The 17,884-nt window shown below is 44.5% G+C and overlaps 1 protein-coding gene across 1 annotated transcript in view; it reads right to left on the bottom strand.

The window, feature by feature from the left end:
- Positions 1–8,566: 8,566 nt before the first annotated feature.
- TNNI3K (TNNI3 interacting kinase) overlaps positions 8,567–17,884 on the bottom strand; it is a 266,835-nt gene continuing 257,517 nt past the window's right edge. The window contains exons 24-25 of the mRNA XM_073643899.1: positions 13,132–13,211; positions 8,567–8,879 (exon numbers count right to left, since the gene is read on the bottom strand). Of these exons, the coding sequence (XP_073500000.1) occupies positions 8,803–8,879; positions 13,132–13,211 (157 nt within the window). The 3' untranslated portion in view covers positions 8,567–8,802. The remainder of the gene's footprint in view (positions 8,880–13,131; positions 13,212–17,884) is intronic.

The raw sequence follows: 17,884 nt of genomic DNA, 5'->3' as shown, positions 1-17,884 counted from the left end.
ATATAATAGATCCCTCTGCGTGTAATGACTCTATATAATAGATCCCTCTGTGTGTAGTGACTCTATATAATAGATCCCTCTGCGTGTAATGACTCTATATAATAGATCCCTCTGTGTGTAATGACTCTATATAATAGATCCCTCTGTGTGTAATGACTCTATATAATAGATCCCTCTGTGTGTAGTGACTCTATATAATAGATCCCTCTGTGTGTAATGACTCTATATAATAGATCCCTCTGTGTGTAATGACTCTATATAATAGATCACTCTGTGTGTAATGACTCTATATAATAGATCCCTCTGTGTGTAATGACTCTATATAAAATAGGAGCTTCACTTTTTGTATTGAAGAACTAAAATAATATAACCTTTTGATGATATGGCATTATACCGAATATGGGTCATGAGTAAAACCCCTTAGGTGGTCGAAACGCGTTGGTATTCACACCAGCTGGTCGTGTTGCTGCCATGTATTTTAACTATATTGTGAATACACGTAATCTTTTTTTATTTTTGGATGTCCGCTGGAACTTCTTTTTTTACATTATGCTGAATGGGCTATAGGGTGCATTATGCTGTATGGGGGTGCATTATACTATATTTGCTATGGGGGTGCATTATACTATGGGGGGTGCATTATAATGCATGGGGGTGCATTATACTAAATGTGCTATAGGGTGCATTATACTATATAGGGTACATTATACTATATTGGGGTGCATTGTACTGTATGGGCTATGGGGTGGGTTATACTATATGGGGCTGCATTATACTAAATGGGCTATGGGGGTGCATTATACTGAATGGGCTATGGGGTGCATTATACTATATGGGGCTGCATTATTCTGAATGACTATGAGGGTGCATTATACTGTTTGGACTATGTGATGCATTATACTGTATGGGCTATGGGGTGCATTATACTATACGGAGATGGAGTATACTGTATGGACTATGGGGGTGCATTATACTGTATAGACTAGGGGTGCATTATACTGTATCTACTATGGGATGCATTATACTGTATGGGCTATGGGGGTGCATTATACTGTATGGGCTATGGGGGAGCATTATACTTTATGTGGGTGCATTATACTGTATGGGTTTTTGGGTGCATTGCACTGTATGGACTATGGGTGTGCATTATACTGTATGGGTTATGGGGGTGCATTATACTGTAAGGGCTATGGGGGTGCATTATACTGTATGGGCTATGGGGGTGCATTATACTGTATAGAGGACTACAGTGGGTATGGAAAGTATTCAGACCCCTTTAAATTTTTCACTCTTTGTTTCATTGCAGCCATTTGGTAAATTCTAAAGAGTTCATTTTTTTTCTCATAAAAGTACACTCTGCACCCCATCTTGACTGAAAACTATATGCCTTTAAACTATATGCAAGCAATTATACAGTGTGAAGGTTTGTGTTGGTCCATCATACTGTGTGGGGGCATTATACTGTTTGGAGGGATAGTGCAGGCCATTGTATGTAGGCCCATTACACTGCATGGATGGCTGTGTGGGGGTCACAGTTGGGGGATCATACTGTGTTGGGGTCACTATACTTTTCCGGGGCAGTTGAAGGGTGGGGTTCAGTAGGGCCATATACTTTACGAATGCAATGAAAGGAGAATCTAGGGCTCCAGTAGGAGGAAAATTAGAGGGCACACAGTAGGTGCAGTAATAAGGACACATACGGCAGCGGATCAGTATTGGGGTATCAGCAGGATAAGGGGTTTGTGCAGGTTGGGGACAACAGTGTCTGAAATGTGAGAAGTCATAGGTGTCTTTGCTGTAATCTCTGCAGCCGAGTCCTGGCTGGAATTGCTGTTTTTTTTACTTCCCCCTAAAAAGGTAATACATATAATGTATCCATTGCATGTACCATATTTATTATTAGTATTTATTATTATAGCGCCATTTATTCCATGGCGCTTTACCATATGGTGGTGTTATTAATAAATACAAACTAACAAGCCCTCATACAGCTGCACTGAGTAAAATATTAAAAGTGCAAGTTTTCCTCTTGGAAACAAAAAAAAAACATAAAAAACTCTGTCCACGAGGGCCGAAGTCCTTAGTAGAGATTGTTATCGAAATTGTTTGTATATGCGTCACCATTTCAGGAGACTAGAGGGCGCTATTGATGTGAGAGACACTTGGAGCCTCTTCCCGTCTTCCGGACACGTCGAGACATTTGGTTAATCAAATGTGAATGATAATAAGAGACAGGAAAAAAAAAAAAAGTATTCTGGGGGCGTTTGGCGCGCGGCTTTCATGTTACGTAGCGCGGTTTGTTTTTTAATGGGCAAATCAATCAATTTACAGTAAATGTGCCTGTTTGTGTAGATAGCTGCGCGCCGGCGTGGGATTCATGAAAGCAAATAAAACGCAGGATACAAATGAGGTTTATTGTAGAAGAACTGAGGGTACGTGCCCACCGGACCGGCCAGGAGGAAAACACGATGCGCATTCTGTTACATTGTGCAGATTTGACGAACATTCCGCAATTGTTTCAGAAAAAAAGCTTGGCAAATTCAGGACTGGAAAGGTTGGGGCTTATGTGAACTCTGCCCAAAAGTGAGTGGACCAGCTGTTTGTGCTCATTCCTGGGTGGGTTGTGGGAATTCCTGGGTGGAACTGCAGGCAGGGCTTAAATGTCGGTACTCTGACAAAGGCGCAATGTGCCTGTCCTGGCTCCAGCACTGGGCTTTGCTTCCTCGGAGCGACTGCACATCAGGTTATTACGGTAACCAAACTTGCACCTCTGATTGAAGGCCAGCTCAGGTTGGTGCATGCAACCCGAGTATTCAGGTAGAAAGTGCACGCAGCTATCATGTGCTTCCAGGTGTTTAGTTATACTTCCCACTCAGTTATGCTTCAGTCAGGTACCTGATTGTCTACTCAGGTCAGCTGCTCCTGAGTACTATCCACACATCCAGCTCTGCTACAACAGCTTCAGTTACTTAGAGATTCTGTACAGCCAGCTCAGCTATAAGGATTGCTTGGATTACCAACTTAGCTCTGCTGTTCCTGAGTGATACACGCAAATCCAAAGTACCTCACTGTGTACTCAGCTCTGCTGTTCCTGAGTGCTATCCACAAATCCAACCCTGCTACAACTGGGTAATTGATTGCCTTTTTGTCTTTGCTGATTCAAGGTACACTCAACTCTGCTGTATCAAATTATCTGCCTGCCTACTCGACTCTGCTGATTCAAAGTGCTGTCTGCACACTCAGTTCTGCTGCTTCTTGCACTTCCAGCTCTGCTGATCCAAGTGTTGTCTTGTATATCGACCGGTTTTAACGTGTTCCACATGCCACCAGGTGCCTCCTGTGCTGCTCACCCTGATCTAGGGCATAGGGGATCCGCCTCACCAGGTGATCCCATAACAGTAGGTAATAAGTACGGGCTATGGCAACAAACTGGATGTTGCCCGTGAGGAAGCTACCAGCGAGTAAATGGGGATTGCGCAGATCCTCCTCCCTCTCTGCACAGTGACCTCTGCACATTTCACAGAGCATGCTCGTTACACTTTCCATGAGCCATTTTCTGATTGGTAACAACTGAAAAAGCTACGCCACCCATTTCTGCACCATTTATATCTCCATTCTCCACATCCTACCCCCCTAATGAGGTCAGCAGTAAAGCATAGTGTCTCTCTAACACGACCAAGTAGATGAAATCCTATGAAGTGTGTGTTATTGTCTGTGAGATAATTTGTATCAGCCGCCATCGGCAGGGGAATGGTTTTATGGATGAGTCAGGCAGGGTTTATGGCATCATTACTTTTCTTTATTTCAGACTTCGTCTTCTTTTATTTTACATGGGCGTCCGGATGAGAAGATGAGTAAGTGCATAATGATTTGCACTGGATTTCATGTTTAGAACAAAGTAAGTCTGTCCCTCTATGGTAACATCAATATAGTGTACGGAAGAAAAAAATCCTGCAGGTAGATCATCTATCACGTGCGAGGATTTGATACCGGTTTATACAGAAATGTCGGTATACGGCTCTAAAAGTGTCGGTGCACAATCTAAACTCAGAGAATTGCATCCGGCTCACACACGAGTGTCATCAGTCAGGAAGGGCTGAGCGCAAGAAGCTTCATGGGCAGAAGGACCCCTCTAAGGGAAATGTGTCGTTAGAAAATATCTACAGTTTAAATCAGGTTCTGCCATAAATGTATTTATTTTTTTAAACATTTTGGCAAAGTTATTTTTTAGATCACAATCTTTTTTTTTTTTTTTTATAAACATTTAAAATGCAGCAATTCTTACATTGACCATTGGGGATAATTTAGACTCTAACTTCCTGTTGTTTCTGGAAATTCACATATACATTAGCTGCAATGTACAGACTCTGAACCTATCTTTTATATCGAAGCATCTAATGAGCGTGTGCAAAAGTGATTGTGGAGGGAGGGGGGGGGGGTGAGATGTGATATCGCCTATTGTGAATGGTGGATCCTGTGTTATCTATTGTATATAGGAGGTGCTATCAGTCATTGTACAGGAGGAGGAGGTGGGCTGTGACATCACCTATTGTGAATGGTGGATCCTGTGTTATCTACTGTATATAGAGGTGCTATCAGTCATTGTACAGGAGGAGGAGGAGGTGGGCTGTGACATCACCTATTGTGAATGGTGGATCCTGTGTTATCTACTGTATATAGAGGTGTTATCAGTCATTGTACAGGAGGAGGAGGTGAGTTGTGACATCATCTGATGTGAATGGTGTATCTTGTGTTATCTGCTGTATATAGAGGTGTTATCAGTTATTGTACAGGAGGAGGAGGTGAGCTGTGATATCACCTATTGTGAATGGTGGATCCTGTGCGATCTATTGTATATAGAGGTGTTATCAGTCATTGTACATGAGTAGGAGGAGGTGAGCTGTGACATCACGTATATTAATTGGTGGATTTTGTGTTATATGTGTATTCCTGCCTCTGATGATAATGGGACTGTTGCAAACTCTTCTTAAAAGGACAGGAAATAGGAATCTAAAAAGCCCTAGGGGCTACTGTGAAAATTTCAATGTTACCAATTTTGTTTTTTTAATAAAGATCATGAGGTATACTACAAAAAATCATAACTTTGCAAAGCCTGGGTAATAATTAAATATAAAAACTTTTGTTACTTTTTACATCTTATATTCTACCATTGGTGATCCTGTCAAATTCTAAAAATAAATAAATCTTATATTCAATCACTTAATGATAGTCTCTGTTTGTTAAAACGCTGCATAACTATAGGACTGCAGTTATAACGTAGACGTATCATCCAGCTTTCCCAGACTCCAAAATTGCAAATCCCATTACTTGTGAGCCGTGTTACATTTTCCCGTACTGCCAGTCTATAGCCATTTACTCAAAGAAAGTTGGTGACCGCCTCTGCGGAAGTCGCACTGATGCCATATTGGTTTTCACAAGCCTTTCCATCAATAACTAAAATGGCTATATGGAAGCTGCTATTAGCTACACACGGGGTCAAAATTGTTGGTGCCCCTCGTTTAATGAAAGAAAAACCCACAATGGTCACAGAAATAACTTGAATCTGACAAAAGTAATAATAAATTAAACAGAATTTAAAAAAAAATTAAACTCATGAAATCGGCCTGGACAGAAATGATGATTCTTCTTCTTCTTCTTAACTTAATATTTTGTTGAACCTTTTGAGGCGATCACTGCAATCAAACGATTCCTGTAACTGTCAATGAGACTTCTGCACCTCTCCACAGGTATTTTGGAGACTCCTCATGAGCAAACGGCTCCAGTTGTCTCGTGGTTGAAGGTTGCCTTTTCCAGACGGGATGTTTCAGCTCTTTCCAAAGATGCTCAATAGGATTTAGGTCAGGGCTCATAGAAGCCACTTCAGAATAGTCCAATGGTTTCCTCTTAGCCATTCTTGGGTGTTTTTAGCTGTGTGTTTTGGGTCATTATCCTGTTGCAAGACCCATGACCTGCGACTGAGACCAAGCTTTCTGACACTGGGCAGCACATTTCTCTCTAGAATCCCTTGATAGTCTTAAGATTTCATTGTACCCTGCACAGATTCAAGACACCCTGTGCCAGATGCAGCAAAGCAGCCCCGAAACATAACAGAGCCTCCACCATGTTTCACAGTAGGGACAGTGTTCTTTTCTTGATATGCTTCATTTTTCTGTCTGTGAACATAGAGCTGATGTGCCTTGCCTAAAACTTCCATTTTTGTCTCATCTGTCCATAGGACATTCTCCCAGAAGCTTTGTGGCTTGTCAACATGTAGTTTGACAATTTCCAGTCTGTCTTTTTTATGATTTTTTTTCAACAATGGTGTTCTCCTTGGTCGTCTCCCATGAAGTCCACTTTGGATCAAACAACGACGGATGGTGCGATCTGACACTGATGTTCCTTGAGCTTGAAGTTCACCTTTAATCTCTTTAGAAGTTATCCTGGGCTCTTTTGTTACCATTCGTATTATCCGTCTCTTTGATTTGTCCTCGATTTTCCTCCTGCGGCCACGTCCAGGGAGGTTGGCTACAGTCCCATGGATCTTAAATTTCTAAATAATATGTGCAACTGTAGTCACAGGAACATCAAGCTGCTTGGAGATGGTCTTATAACCTTTACCTTTAACATGCTTGTCTACAATTTTCTTTCTAATCTCCTGAGACAACTCTTTCCTTTGCTTCCTCCGGTCCATGTTGAGTGTGGTACATACCATGTCACCAAACAACACAGTGAGTATCTGTAGCCCTATATACAGCACAGTGAGGATCTGTAGTCCTATATACAGGCACAGTGAGTATCTGTAGCCCTATATACAGCACAGTGAGTATCTGTAGCTCTATATACAGGCACAGTGAGTATCTGTAGCTCTATATACAGCACAGTGAGTATCTGTAGCTCTATATACAGGCACAGTGAGTATCTGTAGCTCTATATACAGCACAGTGAGTATCTGTAGCTCTATATACAGCACAGTGAGTATCTGTAGTCCTATATACAGGCACAGTGAGTATCTGTAGCCCTATATACAGCACAGTGAGTATCTGTAGCTCTATATACAGGCACAGTGAGTATCTGTAGCTCTATATACAGCACAGTGAGTATCTGTAGCCCTATATACAGGCACAGTGAGTATCTGTAGCCCTATATACAGCACAGTGAGTATCTGTAGCCCTATATACAAGCCCACTGACTGATTACAAGATTGTAGACACCTGTGATGCTAATTAGTGGACACAACTTGATTTAACATGTCCCTTTTGTCACATTATTTTCAGCGGTCCTATATATCAGGGCTTCAGACATAGCTAATGTGTGGGATTGATAGATATATACCAATATTTGATACATATTTATATGGTCTCTATTATATAATTGTTTTTTCATTTTATTGTCCCATTGTACACAATGGCTGTTTGTCCATATTTTATTGTGTATTGGTACCTTATTTCCATCCAATTTGGCCATCCCTCATGTGGTTTTCTTTGGTTTTCTTGATATACTTATGAATATATATGTCAATACTGTGAATATTTGATGGTACCAGTCTTTTTCTTTGTTGGTCATCCTTGGCCATCTATGAATGTGGGGTGGGCGGTATGCATGTCCCCAGTGCCTGCTGCTGTGTCCTCGCCGGCCGTATCTATATGTGCTCAGGGATGCGTTGTCATGTGATTTCCATGTGACCACGATGTCACGGATCACATGACGCGGTTGCCGTGGATGCGGCGGTGGGGTGCTGACGGCCATGCGTCATGCCACGCCCTCCCCGCGTTCATTGGCTCTAAGTTTACACACCTCTTATTTTCATTGGGTGATGGTGCTTTTTAAACCCTCCCCACCTCCTTGTACGCCACCCCCTGACGAAGGCAGCTGTGCCGAAACGCGCGTCGGGTCGAGCACAAGTGAAGAGCATATCTTTAACCACTGTGGTTGTAAGTATACTTTTATGATATATGTGATACTGTGTACGCTGCCATTTGGAATTCTTCCCATGTATGTGAGCGTTCCAATTTATAGTTGAGGTGTTATGGCAATATCTTGGGCACATGCTTCTATATTAGAATCCCTACAGGGCAGAAATCTTTATTGATCATACTTCTTATTGATCTTTCCATGACTTACCTTTTTAGTAATTCCATTCTAATGCTCTATTATTTTGATATTGAACATACTTTGGTTTGGCAGCCTATTTTCTCTTATTGACAAATGTTTTTTGCTCCACACTGGTGCTCCTCCATTGTTTTTAATTTTGATGTCTGAGTTTATGATTCTCATTACCGATTTATTTTCACCAATAAAATTTTGTAATTTTATGATTCAGGACGTTTTTTGAAGTCTTTTTGTTCTCTTTTTCTTGAAGGTCTTGAAGATGCATCTTTCCCTAATAAGAAATGTTACAAAGTTGAATGCATATTTTATGTAACACGGGTTAAGTAGAGTTTATCACGGGGGGGAATAAAGGACATAAAACAGAAGACAGAGCAATGTTTTACATTTTTTAATGTATTAATATATAACATAAACGTTCTGTAGGTAACCATTCAGACGGGAACGTCGGCGCGGCTCGTGTTAGGTGACGTTCCAGGGATCTGATGGTTTTGTGCCAGGTTACATTGGATATAAGCTCACAGCCGCATCATGTAATGAAACAAGAGCAAAACAAAGCCATAAAGATGAATTATCCAACATTAATGAAAAATAAAGATGACTGCTGTGTGCAAACACTTCCCTCCGGGCTGTCAGGTGGCGCTGCGCTCGCCCTTTTCACCGGGATATCGTCACCGGCAGTAACGGCTCCATCTGTCAGTTACTGTCTTCGAAGCTGCTGCTCCTGCAGCAAGAATGAAATCGCATTGTGCTCATGGGATCAGACACATAACCTGCGAGATGAAGGGAAATAAAGTAAATGCAGCGTGCGCGACACGTGAGAAAGCCTCCATCTCGCATGACCATCAAGCAGAAGTCTGCTGTACACATCGACGTGACGCGCGTGGCGATAATTGGGACTGCTCGTTTCACGATTATCGGTCTGTCTAAACAGGCTGCCAATCACCGGATAAACAATAAAGATGGTTGTTTGTTGGGTGAAATGATTTTTATGTTTGAATGAAATCATCGTTCTCGGCAGCACATCAATGTGTGTTAACATGTGCTGCCGAGAACAATGGCTTTCTTTGCGCACAGAACGATTGTATTATCAGTCGTTTGCTCTAACTAGGCTATGAAATGACCTGCCGATCCACTACATGTTGTGTTGGATAGTACCATCAGTAAAACGGTCGTTCTGTATGCACAGAATATCATAGCTGTCGCCTGTTCACACAAGACTTTTGTGCTGCCGAGAATGATGGTTTTTAAGCAAACTTAAAAATCATTTCACCTGACGAACGAGAGTTTTGCTTTATAGAGATAGGTCCAGTCTGTGGCTGACTGAAAATCTTTGCATTGATTTAATTAACAACTGTGTAATGCTTTATTCCCCCTGTAGGGGCACTGCAGGAAAAATAACACCCGATTCCACGTTCTCCCACTAACAGATCTTAGCAGAGGAACTCCGCATCTCTTTATTTTGGGGCGAATCTTAACAGTGATCAATACCTTCTAGAAGTCAGTAGAAAGTCCATATATTATATATGATGGGTGGTATGAGGGCCTGACGTCCACAGATGGGGGTTGTGCTCACAGACCAACACCGTGCAAGAAGCTTGGCATTTGCCACAGAACACCAGGATTGGCAAAGTCACCACTGGCGCCCTGTGCTCTTCACAGATAAAAGCAGGTTCACACTGAGCACATGTGACAGACGTGACAGAGTCTGGAGACGCCGTGGAGAGCGATCTGCTGCCTGCAACATCCTTCAGCATGACCGGTTTGGCAGTGGGTCAGTAATGGTGTGGGGTGGCATTTCTTTGGAGGGCCGCACAGCCCTCCATGTACTCGCCAGAGGTAGCCTGACTGCCATTAGGTACCGAGATGAGATCCTCAGACCCCTTGTGAGACCATATGCTGGTGCGGTTGGCCCTGGGTTCCTCCTAATGCAGGACAATGCCAGACCTCATGTGGCTGGAGTGTGTCAGCAGTTCCTGCAAGATGAAGGCATTGAAGCTATGGACTGGCCCGCCCGTTCCCCAGACCTGAATACAATTGAGCACATCTGGGACATCATGTCTCGCTCCATCCACCAACGTCACGTTGCACCACAGACTGTCCAGGAGTTGGCGGATGCTTTAGTCCAGGTCTGGGAGGAGATCCCACAGGAGACCATCCACAACCTCATCAGGAGCATGCCCAGGCGTTGTAGGGAGGTCATACAGGCACGTGGAGGCCACACACAATACTGAGCCTCATCAGGAGCATGCCCAGGCGTTGTAGAGAGGTCATACAGGCACGTGGAGGCCACACACAATACTCAGCCTCATCAGGAGCATGCCCAGGCGTTGTAGGGAGAGGTCATACAGGCACGTGGAGGCCACACACAATACTCAGCCTCATCAGGAGCATGCCCAGGCATTGTAGGGAGGTCATACAGGCACGTGGAGGCCACACACAATACTCAGCCTCATCAGGAGCATGCTCAGGTGTTGTAGGGAGGTCATACAGGCACGTGGAGGCCACACACAATACTCAGCCTCATCAGGAGCATGCCCAGGCGGTGTAGAGAGGTCATACAGGCACGCGGAGGCCACACACAATACTCAGCCTCATCAGGAGCATGCCCAGGCGTTGTAGGGAGGTCAAACCGGCACGTGGAGGCCACACACAATACTCAGCCTCATCAGGAGCATGCCCAGGCATTGTAGAGAGGTCATACAGGCACGTGGAGGCCACACACAATACTCAGCCTCATCAGAAGCATGCCCAGACGTTGTAGAGAGGTCATACAGGCACGTGGAGGCCACACACAATACTCTGCCTCATCAGAAGCATGCCCAGGCGTTGTAGGGAGGTCATACCGGCACGTGGAGGCCACACACAATACTCAGCCTCATCAGGAGCATGCCCAGGCATTGTAGAGAGGTCATACAGGCACGTGGAGGCCACACACAATACTCAGCCTCATCAGGAGCATGCCCAGGCATTGTAGAGAGGTCATACAGGCACGTGGAGGCCACACACAATACTCAGCCTCATCAGGAGCATGCCCAGGCGTTGTAGAGAGGTCATACAGGCACGTGGAGGCCACACACAATACTCCGCCTCATCAGGAGCATGTCCAGGCGTTGTAGGGAGGTCATACAGGTACGTGGAGGCCACACACAATATTCAGCCTCATCAGGAGCATGCCCAGGCGTTGTAGGGAGGTCATACAGGCACGTGGAGGCCACACACAATACTCAACCTCATCAGGAGCATGCCCAGGCATTGTAGAGAGGTCATACAGGCACATGGAGGCCACACACAATACTCAGCCTCATCAGGAGCATGCCCAGGCATTGTAGAGAGGTCATACAGGCACATGGAGGCCACACACAATACTCAGCCTCATCAGGAGCATGCCCAGGCGTTGTAGAGAGGTCATACAGGCACGTGGAGGCCACACACAATACTCCGCCTCATCAGGAGCATGTCCAGGCGTTGTAGGGAGGTCATACAGGTACGTGGAGGCCACACACAATATTCAGCCTCATCAGGAGCATGCCCAGGCGTTGTAGGGAGGTCATACAGGCACGTGGAGGCCACACACAATACTCAGCCTCATCAGGAGCATGCCCAGGCGTTGTAGGGAGGTCATACAGGCACGTGGAGGCCACACACAATACTCAGCCTCATCAGGAGCATGCCCAGGCGTTGTAGGGAGGTCATACAGGCACGTGGAGGCCGCACACAATACTCAGCCTCATCAGGAGCATGCCCAGGCTTTGTAGGGAGGTCATACAGGCACGTGGAGGCCACACACAATATTCAGCCTCATCAGGAGCACGCCCAGGCGTTGTAGGGAGGTCATACAGGCACGAGGAGGCCACACACAATACTCAGCCTCATCAGGAGCATGCCCAGGCGTTGTAGGGAGGTCATACAGGCACGAGGAGGCCACACACAATACTCAGCCTCATCAGGAGCATGCCCAGGCGTTGTAGGGAGGTCATACAGGCACGTGGAGGCCACACACAATATTCAGCCTCATCAGGAGCATGCCCAGGCGTTGTAGGGAGGTCATACAGGCACGTGGAGGCCACACACAATACTGAGCCTCATCAGGAGCATGCCCAGGCGTTGTAGGGAGGTCATACCGGCACGTGGAGGCCACACACAATACTGAGACTCATCAGGAGCATGCCCAGGCGTTGTAGGGAGGTCATACAGGCACGTGGAGGCCACACACAATATTCAGCCTCATCAGGAGCATGCCCAGGCGTTGTAGGGAGGTCATACAGGCACGTGGAGGCCACACACAATACTGAGCCTCATCAGGAGCATGCCCAGGCATTGTAGGGAGGTCATACAGGCACGTGGAGGCCACACACAATACTGAGCCTCATCAGGAGCATGCCCAGGCGTTGTAGGGAGGTCATACAGGCACGTGGAGGCCACACACAATACTGAGACTCATCAGGAGCATGCCCAGGCGTTGTAGGGAGGTCATACAGGCACGTGGAGGCCACACACAATACTGAGCCTCATCAGGAGCATGCCCAGGCGTTGTAGGGAGGTCATACAGGCACGTGGAGGCCACACACAATACTCAGCCTCATTTTGACTTGTTTTAAGGACATTACATCACAGTTGGATCGGCCTGTAGTGTGTTTTTCCACTTTAATTTTGGGGGTGACTCCAAATCCAGGCCTCCATTGGTTAATAAATGTGATTTCCATTGATGATTTTTGTGTGATTTTGTTGTCAGCACATTCAGCTTTGTACAGAACAAAGTATTCAATGAGAAGATTTCATTCCTTCAGATCTAGGAGGGGGTATTTCAGGGTTCCTTTTATTTTTTTTTGAGCAGTGTATATATATATCTCACGCCTTAAATAAACAAACCTCCAGATAACAGCTTGAAGCTGTAGAGTCCAGACTTCCTCTAGAAATAACAGCTGTACTTGTCTTAAAATAAACATTCAGATTTTCAGCTCCTTACAATGAAGAACAACATGGTGATTATGTCATTACTGCAGAGGAGACATCTGTACTTACCATTCTTGTCTATTGGTGGATACTGGAAACTTTTCTTCATTTCTTCTAAGGTTAGACCTCGTCCGGAGGTGGCATCTGTGCTGCAAAATACCAAGAGGAGAAAAAAATGTTATCTTACATTCATCAACACTTCTCAAATGCTTTTTAATGACATGATCATCTTTCAGCCATATAATCTGCATAATGAGCTAATCTACCTTGTAAATACATTACTTGTACTGATCCTGAGTTACATCCTGTATTATACTCCAGAGCTGCACTCACTATTCTGCTGGTGCAGTCACTGTGTACATACATTACATTACTGATCCTGAGTTACCTCCTGTATTATACTCCAGAGCTGCACTCACTATTCTGCTGGTGCAGTCACTGTGTACATACATTACATTACTGATCCTGAGTTACATCCTGTATTATACTCCAGAGCTGCACTCACTATTCTGCTGGTGCAGTCACTGTGTACATACATTACATTACTCATCCTGAGTTACATCCTGTATTATACTCCAGAGCTGCACTCACTATTCTGCTGGTGCAGTCACTGTGTACATACATTACATTACTGATCCTGAGTTACATCCTGTATTATACTCCAGAGCTGCACTCACTATTCTGCTGGTGCAGTCACTGTGTACATACATTACATTACTGATCCTGAGTTACATCTTGTATTATACTCCAGAGCTGCACTCACTATTCTGCTGGTGCAGTCACTGTGTACATACATTACATTACTGATCCCAAGTTACATCCTGTATTATACTCCAGAGCTGCACTCACTATTCTGCTGGTGCAGTCACTGTGTACATATATTACATTACTGATCCTGAGTTACATCCTGTATTATTCTCCAGAGCTGCACTCACTATTCTGCTGATGGAGTCACTGTGTACATACATTACATTACTGATCCCAAGTTACATCTTGTATTATACTCCAGAGCTGCACTCACTATTCTGCTGGTGCAGTCACTGTGTACATACATTACATTACTGATCCCAAGTTACATCCTGTATTATACTCCAGAGCTGCACTCACTATTCTGCTGGTGCAGTCACTGTGTACATACATTACATTACTGATCCTGAGTTACATCCTGTATTATACTCCAGAGCTGCACTCACTATTCTGCTGGTGCAGTCACTGTGTACATACATTACATTACTGATCCCAAGTTACATCCTGTATTATACTCCAGAGCTGCACTCACTATTCTGCTGGTGCAGTCACTGTGTACATATATTACATTACTGATCCTGAGTTACATCCTGTATTATTCTCCAGAGCTGCACTCACTATTCTGCTGATGGAGTCACTGTGTACATACATTACATTACTGATCCTGAGTTACATCCTGTATTATACTCCAGAGCTGCACTCACTATTCTGCTGGTGTAGTCACTGTGTACATACATTACATTACTGATCCTGAGTTACATCCTGTATTATCCTCCAGAGCTGCACTCACTATTCTGCTGGTGCAGTCACTGTGTACATACATTACATTACTGATCCTGAGTTACATCCTGTATTATACTCCAGAGCTGCACTCTCTATTCTGCTGGTGCAGTCACTGTGTACATACATTACATTACTGATCCTGAGTTACATCCTGTATTATACTCCAGAGCTGCACTCACACTCATGGGCTTGAACTCAGTAACAGGCCTCTCAGGACAGATCTCATTTCTGTGCATTGAGCAATGGTTAAAGGTGATGTCCATTGTTTAAAAAAACCATGTAATGAATAAGAATATCTTCGTCAGCAGGGCCGTTCTTGTTCATGGTCCGTGTTGCTGATATCGCAGCTGATCCCAACTAAAGCTAATGAGAATGACATTCAGCAGCAGACACAACCCGGCGCAGATTGAAGGTAACAAAGTAAAACTTTTTTTTTTTTTTTAATCATAGAAAACCCTTTGTAAAGTCAGAAATTACTTTTCTCTTTTAATTTTCCCCTTTGTACTTTTTTAATTGGTGCCCCAATCATGGACATAAAAAGCCGCGTAATTACCGTAACCTGCAAGGATCTGTCAGCAGAAGCAGAAATGTTTTTATTATTTGCAAATCAAAAGGAAAGTAAATTATCATAAGTATCTTAAAATATCTTCAGTGATTAATTAATCAGGCTCAGGAACTTAAGTCACTTGTAATAATGAGCGGCGAAGCTAATAATAATGAACACATCATAGAAAACAGTCAAGGAAATGTCATTTGTTGTAATCAGGTTAAAAAAACTCTCACAAATCTAAACACGCTCCGTGCGGGGCGACACTGTCATCTTGTCAGGAACCTAAATTGGGTTCTGTAGCGATTAGTTCCCCGTCTGCGATGTGTTTGTAGTTAATTTATTCATTTTTCCATTGAGGGTATATGTATATTAATTATGGAACCACTAAGCTAGGTTCACACTTTGCATATTTTCGTGCATATTTTCTGTAGCAAAATCTACAGTGGATTCGATGCAAATTTTGTTCTTCCCATCGCAAATAGTGAAATCTGCACAAAGAATTGAGACTCTGTGGATTTAACCACAAATCAATCTTCCCAGAAGCTGCCGCTTTATTACGCTGCGGATTTTCGGCCTCATCAGCTGTAAGGCTGAGTGCACACGTAGGATGTTACCTGCAGTTTTCCATGTGGATTATGTAGCGGAATTCAGATGACATGTATCAGAACTCATCTTCACGTTTTGTTTATTATCTGCATGGAAACTGACGCACAAAAACCCCGCAGCATGTCAATTGTTTTGGCGGAATTCTGTGCGGACGTCGCTCTTACGTTGCACGGGGTAAAGTCCGCAGCAATTCAGTAACAATATTTGCTGCAAAACCCACATGCCAATTCTGTTGCAAATTTGTAGCAATTTTGCCTCAAAAATTGCAGCTGATTTTCTTGCTCCAAATCTGCATCCAGCCTTGGAAATATATAATAATGTCTGCAGATTGCACTGAGAAATCCGGTGACCGATCCGCTTGGATTCTTGGGGTGATTTAGGGCTTAATATTAAAGGGGTTTTCCAGTATTGGGATACTGATTAGCTATCCATCAATATCAGATAGATGGGGTCCGAAGCCCGGTGCCCCCACTGATCAGCTGTTACGAGCTCCGGTGGTGGCCGGATATAAACACTACATGGAGCGAAACAACACAACTCTGTACACTGTGTAGTGGCCGCTCCCGGGTACCTCAGCTCTGCGCCTATTCATGGCCCAACCGATGAGACCCCCTCCAATCACTGCTTACAGAGACCCCATTTTTCTTCCTACCGCAATCACAGTAGCTAAAGATTCCCTTATACACAGGCATGCTAGGTTAGGGGGAGCGTGCACGTATGCTGTATATGTGGAATCGGCATCTGTCAGGTTCCTCCCAAGAGAAATAGAGGATTGGGCGTCTCTCCTCTGACATCATCTTTCTGGGGGACGCAGGGGGCCCCAAACACAAGTTTTTGGATTGGGACGATTTTTGGAACGTGTATTGGAGCCTTAAAGGGATTGTCCAGTGAAAAGAACTTACCTTCTGTCCACAGGATTGGTGACAACTTATGGGTCTATGGGGGTCCGACCGATTGGCAGAAGGGGGCACGTTTATCCCCATTAGAATGAAGTGGTAGCACACCTGTTCGACCACCACGCCATTGATTCTCTATGAGGGCTCCTGGAAAAAGCGGAGCGCAATCCTATAGACAATGAATGGAGCGGCGGTCGAGCATGTGCACTGACGGGGGATATTAGTGCCGCATTCTGCTGATTGGTGCGGCCCCCAGTGGTCGGAGCCCCCGATACACAAGTCATCACCTGTTCTATGGATAGGTCTTGTTGACTTTTCTCCGGACACCCCCCTTGCATGGCGTACAGACCCTCGGTTTTCCGTGTACTCTCCCGTCTCACTCCTCTTTCCTGGGAACAAATGTAACAAAACCGAAAAGAATTGTATGACAGAGGGAAATGCTGCTTCCCTTACAGACGGTGAGGACCACGCAGGGCCAGTGATAACGCGCCGTGTGAACAGGCTCTGATGGCACATTATTGATTGTATATGTGGAGTCGGCACGTAGGACCTGCTTGGATATGCAGCAGCGCCCGGACACGTGGAGCCTTTGTCCTTCAGGTATAAATATTGTATGGCTCCTCTGTATCAGGTTCGGGCAGACTCCTCACGGCCGGAGGGCGGGCGGCCTCGCCGTGCACAAGTGTCGCTCTCGTCTTCTAGAAGGTTTATCTGCTTTTTTCCAGGTAAGACAAACCTTAATCTTGATTCTTCCTTCCCCTCTCAAGTAGCAGAACATCATCCGGGCATATAAAGTGAGGAGAGGAGCCGCACGGAGGGTCCTGCAGGCTCCTCGCTCAGGTCTGGTCCCATCTGGCCATATAAGCTGGTAAATTCTTAGGAGTACGATGTAATTCTCCGGCACATGGAAGGTGAGTCCCAGTCTCTTGACCAGTAATTATATTAAATAGGGGCTCAGATGAGAAGACATTAACATTTAAAGGGGCAGTCCTGTGTTTGTTTGTTTTTTTTGCATATTGTAAAGTTCTGAATCTTTATAATATAACTTATACTGGGATATTTCATCATTCGCAAGATGACAGAAAAGGAGCGTATGCGTCCAGCCACTGACAACCTGTATAGATCTAGTGCATCTCACAGCTGCGGGTTTGTTACAATTGTATGCATTCTCCTATCTCTTCTGTCTTCTAAACAGATACTTTATACACGCTGCTGATACATTGTAGCAAAGTATCAGAAA

Source organism: Phyllobates terribilis, unplaced genomic scaffold (assembly GCF_046119375.1).
Source record: "Phyllobates terribilis strain yellow unplaced genomic scaffold, ASM4611937v1 Scaffold_8__6_contigs__length_399053987, whole genome shotgun sequence".
Lineage (NCBI taxonomy): Eukaryota > Metazoa > Chordata > Amphibia > Anura > Dendrobatidae > Phyllobates > Phyllobates terribilis.
The sequence above is the reverse complement of the archived record's forward strand: the minus strand, read 5'-3'. Positions and strand labels throughout refer to the sequence as shown.